The following is a 17837-nucleotide window of genomic DNA, read 5'->3' as shown; positions in this document are numbered from 1 at the left end:
ACGCAAGTATGACGCTGAATGTGTTAAACTGTGTGGACCTTGAGCTAACAACTAATCTGGACAACATGACTGGACAAGTCAGGAACTACTGGTTTATATGTTTTAAATAATAATGTTTTAACAAAAATTCTACAAATTTTCTGATAGATTATGGTACATTAAAATCGAGAGAACGCAGGAATCTTTTGGAGCAACATGAAATGGAAATTTTACATGATTAGTTAATCACAGTATGCAGATCTGCAATATGAGCACATGTATTTTAAACAAACACATCTGTTTTAGTATATTTATATCTTTAAACATTGTTCACTGTAGGATGCACAAATGTCTCACTGCTAACATTGTTATTAGACCTGTCCACAGAGATGTAAGAAATAACATTTAGGTTATACTATAGGTGGTTTATGGTTTCATAATGAGCCTGTGGGTCTTCAAAGAATGACAGGCAACCACACAGGCTTGGTATTGTCTCAGTGATTTCCTGCCCTGTGTCAAGTCAAAAGGAGACCGAAAGGGCTGGTAACATGACAGGAGGAGCTGACCTCCTTGTAACTGTCAGTACTGTTGCCAGGTGTTATATTTTCATTACCCAGGTGTTATATCTATCCACAATGTACGAGAACTCATGAATCGCAGTGGAGAAAGGGATTCACAAGCATGATCATGTACAGGACTGTGAATGTGCACACGCTTGTGTGTGTAGGCGGACACCTGGCAGCTCTTTCCAAGCCTACAGAATATAATATCAAGTCTCCTGAGACAAGAAGAGAGGCGGACTGCGATCAGGTCGGCAAGGAGGAGTGAGAGGTGAGGTGGAGCAAGACGTATTTAGCCTCTATTTATGCCAGAGAGCCTTCTTCAAAAAAAGAGCTGCAGACGCACTGCTGACCTTTACACACACATGATAAATAAGGTTGTGTACAAAAGACTTGATGTTTGAATGCATAATTGCATTATGTTTTATTCATGGCTTTAAAGCTACTATGGGTTAATGGTTTTACAACAGGATTATGCAGTAAGGCCTCTTTTATGAGCCAAAAATTGCAAAGAATCATGCAACATTAATGAGGATATTAGCCGGGTACGATAGCAAGTGCTCCTTTGTGATTCAAATGCTGCAAGTCGATAGCCCCGTGGTACCATCTGGATCTCAGAAACGATTGAATTTTTCTTCCCCCAAAGAGCAAGATCTTGAAGATCCAGCTGCTATTTTGTTGTCAATGGTTTTATTTTCTGTAAATCGGTATGTTTTTGATCAAAAGCTGAACATGCCCCCTCTTTTCTTGAGTATTTTCCATTTCAGGCGTACTGTGCTGAAATCAGTGGCCCTCAGAGCTCTGCTGCACATGAAGATGACATTTACATAAAGTTGAATGCCAGACAACTTTCTCAACACTGCACTGACTCTCTGTCTACCTCCACCCCTCTGTGATGTGCACTGACATTTCCCTCAATGAGTGTCCCTAAAGCCTAAACAACTGGCATTCACATTGTTTTCATTGCTCTCTTTGCACTAATGGATCTTGTCGGTAACATCAAGCATTTCCTCTTAAATTATCTTCTCTCATCATATAGCACACAATTACATGATGCTATTAGACATGGGGTGAGACATCAAACATGTGACTTAGCATTAGGGTAGCTGAAAAACATCCATTAAACCATCATGTGTAATTACACCATGGCCATGCAATACAGTATTCAGACCTTTATATGTTGTTCCAGTCAACAGACTGATTTACTCTAAACCAAAGATACTGACTGTCATGGTAAGAGTGATTTTCTCAGTGTGTTTAGATACATGGAAATAATGCATATGGAGGAGGTGAAATCAATTATTTAAAGGTATACTATGCAGGAATTATCGGTAAATGTTTGTAAACAGAATCACCAAACCCAGCTTTGTCTGCTTGCCGCTTTACCTCGCTATATATGTATCCTGTATGCTTGTGTTGGCTGGCTCTCCTTACAATTTCGCAGAGTGTTCATCGGCACTCTCTCGTTTACAAAGCTATTCTTCCAGCATACTTATGTGTGTACATTAAAAGCAAAAAATTGAAAATGGCTATCTATTCTCAGAACATGTTTTTATTGTCTGCACCTAGGGTACACTCAGAGTTTGGCAAGCTAGCATTTATGTATGCAGCTCCTTATATGTGGAATCTTTAAGTCCTCTTGGCCGTTTCAAAGTACCATTGCCGGATTTTTGTACACAATCTCCTATATGCCGATATCACGGTGTACCTTAGGTGGTCTTTGTATTGGTGTAGTTGCCCTTTTTTGCATTTTTATGGTTCACTTCTAGTATATATTAACATACTTGTGGGCTTTTCTTTGTAGTAATCTTATTTCATGTTTCACATTTCTTGTTTTGGAGCTGTACATCTTTATTCTGAAGTTTTGTTCTGTGTCTGTTTGTAATTTATGTTGCTGCCTGCCTTTGCCAGGACACTCTGGAAAAAGAGATTTTTAATCTTAAGAGGGTTTTCTGGTTAGATTAAAAAGAAAAAAGTGTTTTTCCAATGCTGTATCCAAGATTTCTGTAGCTTTCTCTTGGATGTGTTCTGCTTGTAACTACCTTTTTATAATCCAAGCAGAGGTCAGGGTCTCTGCAGATAAATACATACTCAATACTTTTGTATGAGTCTATATCATACATTATTTCATTCTTACTTTATGTGAAATGAAACCTGATGAGTAGTTCATTTTAAATAGCTGACTAAATTGATCTGACAAACACACTGGGATATCGAAGCATCCCGTTGGTTGTGGTTTCACTGCGGTGTGGGGATAACATGAGATATTTCTGTCTGACCTGTCTCTTGCAGCTGACACCACACTTTGTACTCCACCTCACATATTTTAAGAAACAGTAGGTATTTGATGGTGAGAAGGGCTGCCTTTGATATCTGTCTTCTCTGAGACAACCACAGGTTCACCACTAACCTTTCACTTGGTACTACAATAGTTCACTTTAGATCAGCCTCTCTGTGTGTGGAGTAATACTTCACATCTCTAAATGACTATTTGGTCATGAATCACAAAGAACAAAGAATCCAAAAACCAACATCAACAGCAAAACTATATCAAAACATTTGTTAACAAACTCTCACATAAAATAAATAAACGCGCAGTTTAATCCAAGTCTTATTTATCCAGTCGCATGTTCAGTACTTTTTTTTGTTAATTACTGTATATATATTCGATGCTCAACAGTATTATTATGATTATTATCACAAACAAATGTATCTGACTCCAAACTACACAGTGTCTCTGTTAAATTCATAGCAATCAAGTATTATGTGCATCACATTATTGCTTCAAACTGAATGAAGTGACACAGCCACATTTGGAAACTTCACGTTTCCATCATGTTGGATAAAGTTTCTTCTGACTGGCTGAAGTTAGTCTCAAGTCAGATTTCGTCATATATACAACCACTATATAAGTTTTTTATATACCCCCCACATGCAGAGCCCCTGTAGCTCAGGGCTTAAGAGGCCACCCATGTAGAGCTTTGATTCTCTGCCCAAACCTGATTGGGCCCAACCTTACCTGCTGGGTTTGGGCCAGGCTGAAATTTCTCAACATTCCCTTGAGCTTGAATCAGGACAGGTTCTTGCCAATTTCCTGGTGTAAGAGTGTGTCATTTCCATGTGAATCAACAAACAGTTAAGTTTCACTTTCAAAGCGCTCGGTGCTCTTACGCTCCAAGAATGTGGTGCTCTTAACCCAACTATATATTCCAACAGCGCCCTGACCTCGTAAACAACCACTCTGAGCACCAGAGTGGCTGTTTACGAGCACACCCTGTGACACAAACATCTGTTACTGCACTGAAAAGACTTGTGTTGACAAGTTTTTAATGAATGTTTAAATATTAAAAAACTAAATACATTTACAGTGGAAATTCAGGTTTTTAATCAGGCTTGGGCCCAAAACTGCTGCCATTATTTGGGCTCGGGTCAGGTTTGAACAGATCAAAGCTCTACACTGGCTAACTCAACTTGCTTTGCCTTGGGGCCACTTTTGCAAAATGACAGGAGGCCGGGGACCAGTTAATAAAGAACGATTAATAATATTTATCAATATATGTAATAAATGAATTGCCTGTTCTTAACCTTTCGACATTTCCTGTACACAGGGGTGTTTCTACGATTTGAGAACAGTCAGGAACATTTTTTTTTTTTTTAACAATCAGGCTCTATTTTGATGCTTTTTATGCATTCTGGCACCTTATTTACACTCACCACACAAAATTACTTCATATCTATTTTCATCTTGAGTAAGAAAATGGGCCAGATTTAGCCCGCGCACCATAAATTGAGTATCACTGCTTTACACACATGAGCCACATCTGTGGTTTGAGTCCAGCCAGAACCCTTTGTTGTCCCACTCTCTCCTTCGTTTCCTTTGTTTCCTGTGGATGTGTGTAATAATGCCAAAAAAAAAAAAAAAAAAAAAAAAAAAGCCATCCACATGAGTTTTGGTGTTTGTAGAAACTGGCAAAAAAAAGAAGCAAATTTGGTCCATGATTAAATAGTTTTGTATCATCCTTGGCTCCGCTTCCTTTGGAGCTTTGTAATAATATGATGAGAGTGAATAAAACCGGTAAGGGGATCTGTTTGTAGATTTAAAAACAGCTCTACTCACTCTGATGTTTTAGAGACGTGCTTTCTGATAATCAAACCGCAGCTTTGCAGGAGACTGTGGTTTTACTGACTAACTGTGATTTTTTTAAAGACTGTAAGACCAACCACCACCTCTCTCGTTTACCATAAGTTTATTTCTCTCTATCCTCCCTCGAGTTGCCTGTTCATTGGGGCTCTTTCTTTATCTCTTCCTTCCTCCGTTTCCCCTCTCCCCTCTTATCTGTCTCTGTCTTCCTCTTTCATTCCTGTGTGAGCTTGACTCCTGAGATGCTGTCAGTGCTGACAGGTGAAGCAGCAGGGGAAACGGGCTGGCTCGAATGCCAAGCTGCTAGCATGTTAAAGGAGAAAAAAAAAAAACGCACTCCAGTCAACTTCCCCTCTGGAGTTTTTTGTCAGGTCTTCTGATTTCCTCGAGAGACGTTCATTCTAAAATGAGATAGAATTCCCTTGAGGGAAAGGATATGCTAAAAAACTGCACCGTCTGCTTCAATTTTGATGGTGCTGCTTTATATTTAAGCACGTTTAAACAATATGTCAGTGCACTTTATACCAGCATAGTAATGAGTACATTTCTGTCAATTATTACCAGGTGTATTAAGGCATTGTGAGAGCATTTCAGTGGCTGTCTCTTTATCTCTGACCTTGCCATCCTGGTTTGCAGACAGGCTTGACATCAATATGCACAGCCACATCTTCCTTTGCTCTCTTCTGACCACAGTCAAAGGCCGTCACCATAATCTTGTAGCTCTGCTGCTTGTCATAGCTCAGTCGCTCTGTGTTTCTGATGTTACCTGAGAGGACACAAAGAAAGGAAATGTAATTATGATTATTCACTGACAGAGAAAAAAAGAAGATGCTATGCTTATTTGACAATAATAAAGCAAGAAACACTTTCCACTGAGCAATAAGTGAAACTGACTTTGTAATAAAGAAGCTGCTCCTTGAAAACAAACAGAACTCTTTGTATTTATTGAAGCCTTTTACTGGAAGCTCAAGGTCCAGTAACCTTGTATCGCATTTGAATATCAAAGCCTCTCTGTAAACAGACAATGTACAATTACAATGATGGATTATCCTCACCTGTCACCAGGGTAACAGTCTAAGAGCAGTGTGAGATGGAGGAGATGCTACAGGCCTGTGGGTTTTCACAAACACGCCTTAAGGAAGGTGATATTCTGAGGTTACTATCGTGTAAGAGTCCAACCCACAGCTGGCTAACTTTAATGGGTGTTTAATAGTGTTTTTTACGGTAATGTTCTAACTTTCACATTGATAAAGGGCCTTTTTGAATATTTTGTTGGTCAGCTACTGATTGACATTAACGCATGTGTATGGCAACTATTTCTGACATCATCACATTTGTATTTTCAGATTAGTTTAAGGGTGCCTTCACACCTGCGCTGTGAGTTCTGTTTTAATAAAAGAATTATGGAGCACTTGATCGGATAGTCTGGCTCGTTTGGGCTGGTGTGGAGCTGTCAATCAAACCCTTGTGTGGACCAAACAACCACCAGTGCAGTGCAGTTCATTTGTGGCGTTAAAGGAGATGAACCGACCACAGGATTTTATGATAGCAGACATGTGATTTTAGCATGATTTCAAAAGAAACTACACACAAAATATGTCTGCAATCTTAGAACTGACCTGCATAATGTATATGCCATATTTATGCAATTGGTAACCATGGTGACATGTATGCAGGTCAGCGCTAGAAGCTGTTAAAACTGCTGTGGTATCTGACTCAGATTTCTTTGTGAGTTAATTAACTCCAGTGAAAAGTATGTGGCAGCGATCCCACAGTAATTAGCCCTGAATTACATGTGGTTGATTTGCAGCCTACTAATAATGCTCATAACCAGTTATTTCTTGGGGAGCTCTTTGTGACACCAAAGAACATAAATACACACATCAGAAGCATTAAAGTGCTGCATAAACTTCTGTCTGTCATAAAGTTCAAGGAGGAGTCAAATGCAGAGTAACAAGTTTTAAATGCAGCTGATAAAAAACATCTGGTATAGGCGGCAGGTAAATTAAAGAACCAAAACTAAACTGAAAACAAATCCGGATAATACAATGACCTCAAATCCAAAATCCAAACAGAACATCAGGCAGGATACGGAGCAGGGAATGACACCAAGAACACAGGGGTGAGCACAGGAATCAACGCAGGATGAATGCAGGATGAACTGACCAGGAACAAAGGGAAACCCACAGGTATATATACACAGAAAGCTAATCATAAGAACGAGACACAGGTGGAGTAGGGGGACACAAAAGGAGGGAAATGGAGACTTACTAACAACAAGGGTGTGGAAGGGAACACTAGGCTGGAACAGACAAGACGAATACAGAGCAGGTGTGAAGGGAAGACTCTGGGAACAGGGAAGGACTAGTGAGACAGGTGTGACAGAAAGCAGACGGGAAAACACACAAAGACAGGAAGTAAAACTAGACACGACACATGAGGGGAGAATCTACAAAATAACACACGATGCGGAAAAAACATGAATGAATAACATGAAACAAGGAACACAAACAGTAATCTCCAAAACAAAAACCCAGGATCATGACACCATCAGTCAATGGAATTTGATTTCCTGCACGTGGGTCCTGATGATGCAAGATGACAATCACCAAAACAGTCCGATCAACAACTTACATATCCGTCAGTATAACTTTACGTTTACTCTTCTTGGTTCATTTGTAAAATGTCAGAGTGAACAGGAACTGGACAAGAACTAAATGCAACAATAATTTTTTTCCTCTTGGTGCGGACCAAATGAACTAAACAACAGATATAAAATCACCCTTATGTGGATGAATGAAATGGTAAATGGATTTTATTTATGCAGTGCTTTTATCTTATCTCTTTAGTGTTATAACTTTGCCTCTCATTCACACATACTGATGGCAGCAAGCTACCATGCCAGGTGCTGTCCAACCATCACTTTGATCAAACTGCTGACCCTGCAATGAGTCAGGAAACAGATTTTACCTCCTAAGCCACAGCTGCCCTGAATTGTTTACATGCATTTTCTAAGCAAACTTGCTTACCTCAGACTTTACCTACAGGGATGAATAAAGTGTCACAAATTAAGTTTTATATATATATATTTTTTTAGCTTATCAATATCACTCTGCTCTGTTGTGGCTTCTGTCCTTTCTATGTCCTGTGTGACTGTCCTTTCATCTGAGGGCTGCCTTAAAAATACTTATTTTCTGCGTATATTCACTGGTGAATGCTACTTTCAAAATTACATGCATACATTTTCTTATCCTGCTCCGAAACTGGGGGTTTTTCTGGCACCATTTGGTACATTTATCCCTCCATCTCTAAGATCTTGTCGATGTGTTATGATGTAACTTTCCATTTAATTTCTCAAAAACTATACAGTTAAGTCAGGATCAGGGTCATGCTGAACAGGATTAAATGGTTTTTATCATATAAGGAATTCTTTGGTGAGATATTTAACAAGACTTATTGATATATGATGTGTAATAAAATATTGCTCTGCCCTTAATGGCTGCTCTAAGTACTTGTATGGTAACAGCATGAACAGACAAACATCAAAAATCCAACAGCAGCTGGGTTGACCAGGTTTCACAAGATCAGGCCAGCTGTTTTGTATTTTCGTCCATGTGCTGTCAGTGTCCTCTTCTCATTCCGCAATGTTATAAATCTGGTTTTCATTGTGTGAGAAGAGACAGACGTGAGAGTGTGAGAAAAGTATTATCTATGTGAGTCTTACGGTCAATACGTGAGAGTTGGCAGCCCTGCACAACATATCGTCTGTGCCAAGCTACCAGAGTATGTAGAGCTGAGGAGTACGTGCACAGCTCAAATTTTCCGTGCATTCCTGTGAACATGCACGTGGTATTTCGAGCCCTGCTATTGTATTAAAGTCACTGTTGTGGAGCTGGACTCCACAGCTGGTTGAGATAAGTGATGCAACATCTCAAACTTGAGAAACTAAAGCCCTTTTTAAATAGGAATTGTGCAAATTTGCAGGAAAGCCCAATCAGTCTTCTTTCAGCATTCTTCATTTGTGAGGGCAAGGAGGGCATGCAATTCCTTGTCTCCCCAGTTGCTCATCTTTACAGTGTCTTTCAGGTTTGCGTTTCCCTCTTGCTACTAGTACTAGCTGCTCATTCCTGCTATCAGCTGTTTCCTGTTTATCCGCCGCCAGTAGGTTGCACTTGCGGCGTCATCAACAGCCCATCCCACAAGTCATCAACAGCTCCTCCCGTGGCTGAAGGGCACCTTGTTCTTTTTAAACCAAAAAGGTTCTGCCAATATGTCTACCCTATGAGGCAAAAAAATTGGGCACCTCAGATCAACTTGCCAATCCGGCTCTGTGTGTCTAAACGCTCGCAGCTTGCCGGCAAAAAGGCCCAACATTCGCCACAAAATCTGGCAGTGTAAAGGGGGCTTAAGATTCATTAAATGGCTCTTCTGATAAATTTACGAGAATTTGGAATCTATTTTTGGAATATATAAAGTCTAGACTCTAAACCCCAACTTAATTTATAACTCCATGTGAAGTAAGTCATATTCACTTATTAATTTAAAAAAAAAATATATATATATTACAATGGAGTCAATATGAGCATTAGAATTGCTTGACGTTGTGATAGCCAAATGTTTGTCCACAGTGAGATCCTTAATAGTTAGTTTGTAGGCTGTTTACAGATTTCGATGTAAGATAAAACAAGACAGAACTTTATTTATCTCGAGGGAAATTGCTGTGCATGCAAAATAGAAAAACTAGAGAACAATCAGGTGCGAACAAAGTGCAAACCAATATATACAAAGAGGTTGAGCCTGGTGGGTAAGGAAGATCGTGCCTTTACGGTAGCTGCTCCAAAGCTTTGGTATAGCCTTCCACTCTCAATTAAATCCTCCCCCTCTACTGACACTTTCAAGACAATTCTTAAAACGTACATGTTTTCAATGGCCTCTGGTTGTTTGTAGTGGTTTTAAAGGGATAGTGCACCCAAAAATGAAAATTCAGCCATTATCTACTCACCCATATGCCGNTGAGGAGGAACAGCATTTCTTTGTTGAGCCGTATTTGTTTGAGCCCGAGTATATGGACAGAACTCTTCGCTACTGGACGAAGCAGCCGCCGCAGCTCATGAGCCTCAGCCAGCCGCAGAATACCGGAGTCGAGCACTGGAAACCTGGTGGTGTAGTTTCAAATGCAAAGCAATGCCAACGGATGAGGAAAGTCTTTGCTGCTCAAGCAATGCCAACGGATGAGGAAAGTCTTTGCTGCTCAGACTGGGAATTGGCGATGCCTGCACTTGGGAATCTGGACATCAGTACTGACTAGACTGTTGCTCTTCAGAGATCACCGATCACCCTGAGCGCGCACACGTGAGCGTGGAGCACAGAGAAGCAGTCAGAGCTGCAGGCTACAGTGAGGCTAAAAATGACGAAGAGTTCAAATGACGTTTTTCCAAACAACTTTTTATGTCGCGGCTGCAGCACACTTGTATCACTATGGATGAGCAGTATGGAGATACTTTGTGGATTCAATTTTGTGTTCTTGAACTTTAGTCTGGGGCGCCGTCTGCCATTAGGTGTGCTATCCGCTCCCCCCGCCGATCTCCACAAGGGATGTAAGGACTCTAAAACTTCACCAGGGCCTCCATCGGCATATGGGTGAGTAGATAATGGCTGAATTTTCATTTTTGGGTGCACTATCCCTTTAATATTTTAGTATTTTATGATCTTTTCACGTTTGTAATTGTAATTGTACCGGTTTTATTCTGTTTTATATTTGTGTACATTTTATATTGCTATATATTTGTGTGTCATTCTTTTAACTTGGTGCAGCACTTTTTAAATGTGCTATATAAATTAACTTGATTTGATGCCTAAAACAGGTTACCAGTATGTGAACATGCTAGAGCAGGTTGGCTTTGCAGCATACAATATGGCCATGTTAATTTGTCTTCTGATTCCAACTGAACTCAAAGTTTAAGATAAGGTACAGAAACCTACTGGTCTTGCTTCATGAGATTGGCCCCAGGTGGAGTGAGGTCTATTCAACTGTGGCCACCAAGCTTATGGTCAAAAACACACACACAAATAACCACACAAACAGAGGGAGAAAGAGAGAGACTCCAGAGTATCTTAACTGATCACTGGATATTTTAGAAATTAGATGCCATATACACAACCTTATTCTATTTGAGTTTTTAGTACGGAGTTGCAGCTGTTTGATTCTAAAGACAAAAGCTTGCTATCTGACTCATTAACAACTTTTATAGTAGTGTAATATTTTTATTTGTCTAATCAAAATGAATTTATATAAGGGATAATTTCAGGGTGTTTCATCTTGTATCTAAAGACTGAGTTCGGCCAGTTATGTGTGGGTGGAAAATTACAGTATCATTATAAATATACTGTATACAATAATTATATAATGAGCTGTAAAACTGTAAAAGTGTGTAGATCCACATGCTTCGAGGAGGCGAGCGAGCGCAAAAAATATTAGGACTAAATTGATTCACTTGGGATTACATTCCAGAAAGACTGGTTGCATCAATCCTACAGTATGTTTCACTGACTGAGCTAAATGTTAACAATGCAACAGAGAGGTGCATGAAGTCTTTACTGTCGTGTTCAACAATGACAGCTACAGAGTGAGATGATGGTTGCAACGAATGCTGTACATCTCGAAGAGCATCAAAGCAGAACAGCACTAAAATATTTTCCAGTCGGTGATTAAACACATTATTTATATGTGAGGCAGATACAGATGTTCCCCGTGATAAACAGCAGGCTTCAAAACAATGTCATATTCTTAGTCCATCAAAGATTTTTCGCATCAGTCACTGCCATCACAGTCTGTCTCCGGACCGATGAGGACAACTGAAGCTATTTTTGTTGTTTGCATCTGGAGGCTTGGCTGTATGAAAGGCTGTCACTCTGATTGCTGTCGGGGAGAAGAGGAGTGCAGAGGAGATGAAAAGAGAGAAAAAGAGGGGAGGCCAGAGGAGAGGAGGTGCAGTGAGCACAGAAGAAATCAGTTCAGAGCACAGCAGTACAGAAAAGAGAAGAGCTGATCTCGAAATGTCAGAGGCAGAAAGGTGATGAGGCCAGAGTCAGACAGTTCATACAAACATCTCCTGCAGTGACTATTTGATCCACAGCTGGTGAGAACAACAGTAACAGAGAACTGGATATCAACCACTCGCCACTTTTTCAACAAGTAAGGTGATGTTTCCATTTAAAAAGACACACTACTGTTCTTTATTCATTAACAGAGAACCTCTAATATCATCCTCTCTGGGAATCTATGATGCCCATCGGAATTTTAGGGATGGGGAAGAAAATCAATCACATAAGTACTGTGATTTCTTGAAGCTTTTAAAATCTATTTTTAATGCCTTGATCGATAAATTGAAACGCAGAGGTGGAAAGAAGTCGCCACTTTTATTGTAAGTAGCATGATGTCAAATTTGTTTCAAGAAAACAAAGCCAAAGTGAGAAAGCAGAAAATGGCAGATGGTCCAAGGACAGAGACCTTCAGTGGCTGTACTGGTTTGATTTTCATTATGATCTGAAAGATTCATATGGTGATACCCGCAATTTCTCGACTTGACATATTGATGTCATACTGTTACCCATGGCAACAACAAGCATGACTGAAAGCTAAATTATTACCGACTCCACGGTGGTTCCAAGAAGAGGAGCAGCTTCAGTAGTGTGGAATAAACTGTGGCATCCTGAATGTTTTATGAACAGCCCCGGACTCTTTTAGCAAGTTACCACTCAGAGGGAACTCATTCAGTGGCTCCTCTGGCAGCAGCACAGCATCTCTCCCTCTCCTCTCTCGCCATACGCACACTGGAGTCAATGTCGTCAAGTGATTTTGTCATAAAGCTTTGGTAATGTAAACCTATGTGACGCTCGCGGCTTGACAAACAACTACATATATGTGAATGTGCGATAGTTGTGGTATCATAACAGCCTGTCACAGGTTACAGCGTGATGATTAGAGGAGAAATGGCAGAGCATAAAGGTCCAGGTGGAACCCTGGTTTACTTCAGTTTGTTTTTCTAAGCAAGTTGTGTTTCTAAATGTACCCATTTATTCTTAATTCACTGTCTGTTTTGGTTTCAATTGACTTCAATAAGAGATACATACTGCTGCAGAACAGTCAATTTACTTCCATATTCTATCTATATTTTTTCCCTCACTGCACAAAATTGCCTTGTTCTATAAAGTAGGTCTAAACAATGCCCCGTGTCTTCGAGTTTCTCCCAAACAATATTATTGTGCCTGGGAGGAGATCAAATCAAATGATCCAGACTACTGTAAAATACAGTGAGAAAAGGACCAGAAGGTTAAAGTCAGAAAGCAATGAGACAAAATAATAAATATGACCCTCAGAGAGAGAACGAAAAGAGATACAGTTAAGAAAGTGAATTTTGTCTTCTGTCTGATCTATTGCTAGAATTCAACACACATACTCACACTCACACACACACACACACACACACACACACACACACACAGAGCCCTCCAGTCTTTCAGTTTGGATGATGCTGCACTTGGATCAGCACAGCGTGGATGTGGAAGCTCAGGGAGAAGAAGGCGGCGCAAATCCCAAAGCTGAAATTTTATATAGGCAGAAACGCTCCAGATAGCTCTCAATGAGGAATAAAATATACTCCACCAGTCAACTAGGACTAGTGTAAAGCCACAGACGAACATACTAAAATCTGTTGAAACTGAAGATGGATCTCTGTCAAATAACATCTAAGCTATGCACTGAAGAAAAGCTACTTCACAGATTACAACATTATTGCAATAAAAAGAAGAATCAGCCACAGTTGTCTGCTCGCTTTTACATTTTCATACTGTATTTCTTTAAGTGTATTCACATTGACCTGTTGTTTGCTGTACATCCATAAAAAGAAGACTGTGAAGTGCCTACTGTACATACAGACAAAAACAAAGTTTTAAAGCAATTTGTGAATGAACAAAAGCTTTCATTTTCCAACACTTTACAAACCTACACTTAAAGCTATCCTTGACAGTACTATTTCTTTACACAAAGGTGGTTTCTACTCATTGTTTGTTCCACAAATTATCTCCACAGCCAGCTGTATGAGTATTGGTCTATCATGTCTATCTTTAGCAGACACTTCTTCATGTTCATACGAGCAGTGGGCGATTTGAGGAGGGTTGCCATCCCCTTGTTAGCAAAATGACCGAAATGGTCCTATCCGGACACTGACCTATAATTGACAGAGTATTTAGAGTTATAGCATTTGTGGCACTGATTTAGCAACCAGGAAACTCATAGACCTGTTCCATATGTTATTTATCTCATGTGATGCAACTCAGCCAATATAATCTTTGCATTCTGATCATGGGCAGATTATGTGACAATGAGCCCCTGGGCACAGATGTAACACCAGGGCCACACCACCTGCATGGGCAGTGTGTGTGCATCGTTAAACATCTTGGTTCCTTTTTTTGGTGCCCATGTTAACAGGTTAGAGCAACCACACTGCCCACATAAGCAGCACTGCTCAGGTGCAGCTTGGCTGCTGCTCAGCTGCAGAACATCTAGAGGGATGGTTTCCAACTGGTCCAGCCACGGGGTCCAGATTGCTCCTTTGTCATTAGTTCAAGGTCCACTTGCGTTTGGCAACGTCATCAAGCTAGATTGTTTTCTCTGTCAAATAGCTGTCCATTAGTCACTCACTCGACAGCAGGAAATGGCACTTCAGAAGAAAAGCTCTGTGCCAGAAATTTATTGTTTTTTGAAAATAAAATTTGTTTCTTACAAACTTGACATGTGTGCCAGTCACTTGTGATCCATTCAGAATGTATCCGCAACCCACTTTTGGACCACGGCACAGCGGTTGGGAACCACCAATCTAGAGAATAGGAGTCTCATCTATTTATTCAGTGTGACGTGCAAGTTTTTCAGCAAAACAGAAATATAAATAAAATGAAAATGGTCTTTTGATAATCATATTGACATCGTACCCCCTTTCACTGCAGTTCTAGATCACTCACAAACGTGAAAAAATATAAATATTTAAATCTAACGTTTTTAAACAGAAGCCCTTTGATAACCCTTCTGTGGACAGAATCCCTTCATTTGTTAACACAGGGCTTTTTATTGTGAAATCTTTGCTGGACCGTTTTGTTGACAATGCTTTAGCTTGCACAGCTCAATGAATTAGTGGAATATTGGCCTTTCATTGTGTAAATACAGTTCTCATTGCAGCAGGCAGCTCTCCAACAGCACCATAGCAGCAACACTGTCAGTGTGAGCATTGCACAGGTGAAAGCCACAGCAGTTCAGCAGGGTTGTCTCATGTGCTGGTCACACAGGCATTGTGGCCCAGGCGTAAGGCCCCACCCCCTCTGCTACACAGGGGCAAGAAAGACTGACTTTATAGCTTTTTAGCTGCTTTTTTTTTTGCATAGCTTTGTAGTCGTTACCCATCTACCTGTGGTTTGGTGTCTCTTTGTAGATGTTATACATCTCTTTGATTTGTGTCTCTGCAGTTTTTTGATGTCCGTTGTTGTTTTGCACAATCCCTATTAGCTGGGCCAAGAGCACAGCTAGTCTTCCTGGGGTCCACATTTAAGAACATATATTAAACCTTACAGACCACACAAATGAGCGAATTTGAAAACATACATTAATCAACACAAATAGCAATCATAAGACATAAATCATAGAATATATTATGTGTCTCATAATAATTTTGAGTCTCTTTGTGATCATTTTGTATCTCCTTGCAGCTGTTTCGCATCTCTTATGGTTGTTTATTGGTTGGTATGTGGCTCTTCGAGTGACATTTTGCAGGTGAAGGCCAGTGGACCCCCCCACACACACTTTAGGCCCCTGGGCCTGTGCCTGGTACATCCGTTCAATAATCCATCCATGATTCTGATCAGTATTGTGACTCTAGTGAGTGAAATACATACACATTGGTGAGACGCGACGAGAGACAACAGTTGGAGGAATAAATGAGTCAGACATTTTCATATGCCATGCTCTAACGGAAGATGGGTAGACAGCGAAAACTGAGATTTCAATCAAGAATGGACAGACTCTTAGATGTTCATTCTTCCCATGAGCAGTTCAAAACCAGCATATCTCATCATATGTTCCTAAGACTGTGGCGATTATTAAAAGTCCCATTACTAGATAAAGCACAGAACATCTTTTGAGCCAACATACCCACTCAAATCTGAATTAAGGCACAGAAAATAAAATAGTTCAAATCAGTCAATTTGTCACAATCACTGAATCATAATGCAAGCAGACATTAGACACTCGTCCTGTAACAAAATGAACAAATCACCTACTCCATAGGAGGTTTAGATGACTGAGGTTGTCGAGATAACATATGCGAATTTAGCCACATATTGGCTTTATCAGAAATCAGAATCAGAAATATGCTTTCATCAAGACGTTTACTGTGTTGTTAGTGCTCAAGCGAAACAAGAGCATCATCACTATATGTGTATTTGACACTTACCATGTGTCTGGTAAGGTTCAAATGAAATTTAACCCAAATGTAAAGTAAATGATCCCTAAAATAACCTATGGTTCAGATGAAAATGCAATCTCAACACAAGGTCCATTAAGTAGCTGCTCATGTTCAAAGTTAGATTTTTTCTTAGCACTTTAAAGACTTCTTATCCACGTTGGCTTAAAAGCAGCATTTAAAAGTTCATTCTTGAGGATGACCTACTGTACAATTTTATGTGTGTGTGTCACACGGATAATGGTGCTTCAATATAATTCAATTTAATGGAAACTTCCCAAGAATAAAGCCTCCAGGCATGCAGACTGACCCTCGCTGTGCTATCCCAGTTTCTCCCTGTTTCTCAGCCACATACTTCACACCTAATCACATCAGCTTTTACAGTATAACTGAGAACCAGTCTCTCATTCAGCCAAGCCAGATTCAACACACACATAAATGCACACACACTTACCATTGCGGTCTATGGCAAATGGCGTCCCTGCAGTGACAATCTCATAGTTGCAGATCTGGCTGTACTGTGGTGAACAGTCTTGGTCCCAAGCTTCCACCTGCAACATTATGACACTGAGTTCACTCGCAGTTCTTCCAACAACACTAAGAAGACCACAGACAATCATAGTATCCTAAATTTCTAACCAAATGATTTTTTTCATGGCATCATTAAAGGGAACCTATTACGCTCATTTTCAGATTCATACTTGTATTTATACTTGTACTAGTACATGTTTAAATGCTCATATATGCTCATACTGTCTGCTGGAACACCTGTATTCATACTCTGTCTCAGGTGCTCCATTTAGCACCTGTGTCTTTAAGCCCCACTCCCGAAACGACACAGTCTCACTCCCAAATTTTTAAATATAGACGCTTGGTCAGTGGTGTGTCACATCAAAATATGATGTGCTAGGTACCCCTTCTGCATTACTTTTGGACGTTCAGGGACAGCATGTCAGTATAGACTTGTTACATGCATCGTATCTTTACACAAAAAATTATCCTTTCACAAGAAATGTACAGTTTCTGCTCTTTACATACTTACAGTCTTGTTCAAAATAAACTTAGAATGTAGGTAAGAGACTTCCTAAACTTAAAGTACTTCTTTTACTTAAAGTAAGTAGGCTTGTTAATGACATAATATAACATGAACGTCACGTGACATTTATCATTAGCATAGTATGCCGACCATACTAACACACTACATCCATATTAAAACAACTCAACTGACTCTTGGTTTCACACTGGGCATGAACAGTGAGCTCTGGGCTGAAAGTCCAGAGTTTGTTTGACCCATTTACCTCCCCTCCCACTAACCCTATGCAGACTTCTATTATACTTGGGCAGTTGCCCGGAGCATCAACAAATGCTGCCGCCCAGGTCATCTCATACTGCAGCAACAGGGTGCCTCTCTGTGTCATTGTCTAACACTGACAGGCCATTGACCAAGCATTGATATTTGAGGAGTTGGGAGTGAGGCGAGGTTGCCTAAAAAAGCGTAGTCTGCTTTAATTGGTCAGCGTTTCCAGGTCTCCCACATCTTTGTGTCTCTGCGTTGTCATTTCAGCTGTAAAAAGACTGGAACAGAGTATAGCAGCACTTTCTACCGTGAAAAATCACCAATAAAAGCATCTAAACACAAACTGACAT

At 40.1% G+C, this 17837-nt stretch overlaps 1 protein-coding gene across 1 annotated transcript in view; it reads right to left on the bottom strand.

Moving 5' to 3' along the window:
* clstn2a (calsyntenin 2a) overlaps nucleotides 1–17837 on the bottom strand; it is a 229796-nt gene that overhangs the window by 52796 nt on the left and 159163 nt on the right. The window contains exons 5-6 of the mRNA XM_050033688.1: nucleotides 16645–16741; nucleotides 5297–5446 (exon numbers count right to left, since the gene is read on the bottom strand). Of these exons, the coding sequence (XP_049889645.1) occupies nucleotides 5297–5446; nucleotides 16645–16741 (247 nt within the window). The remainder of the gene's footprint in view (nucleotides 1–5296; nucleotides 5447–16644; nucleotides 16742–17837) is intronic.

This window comes from Epinephelus moara, chromosome 21 (assembly GCF_006386435.1).
Source record: "Epinephelus moara isolate mb chromosome 21, YSFRI_EMoa_1.0, whole genome shotgun sequence".
Taxonomy (NCBI): Eukaryota; Metazoa; Chordata; class Actinopteri; order Perciformes; family Serranidae; genus Epinephelus; species Epinephelus moara.
Note: the sequence above shows the minus strand (reverse complement) of the source record. Positions and strands in the feature narration are given on the sequence as shown.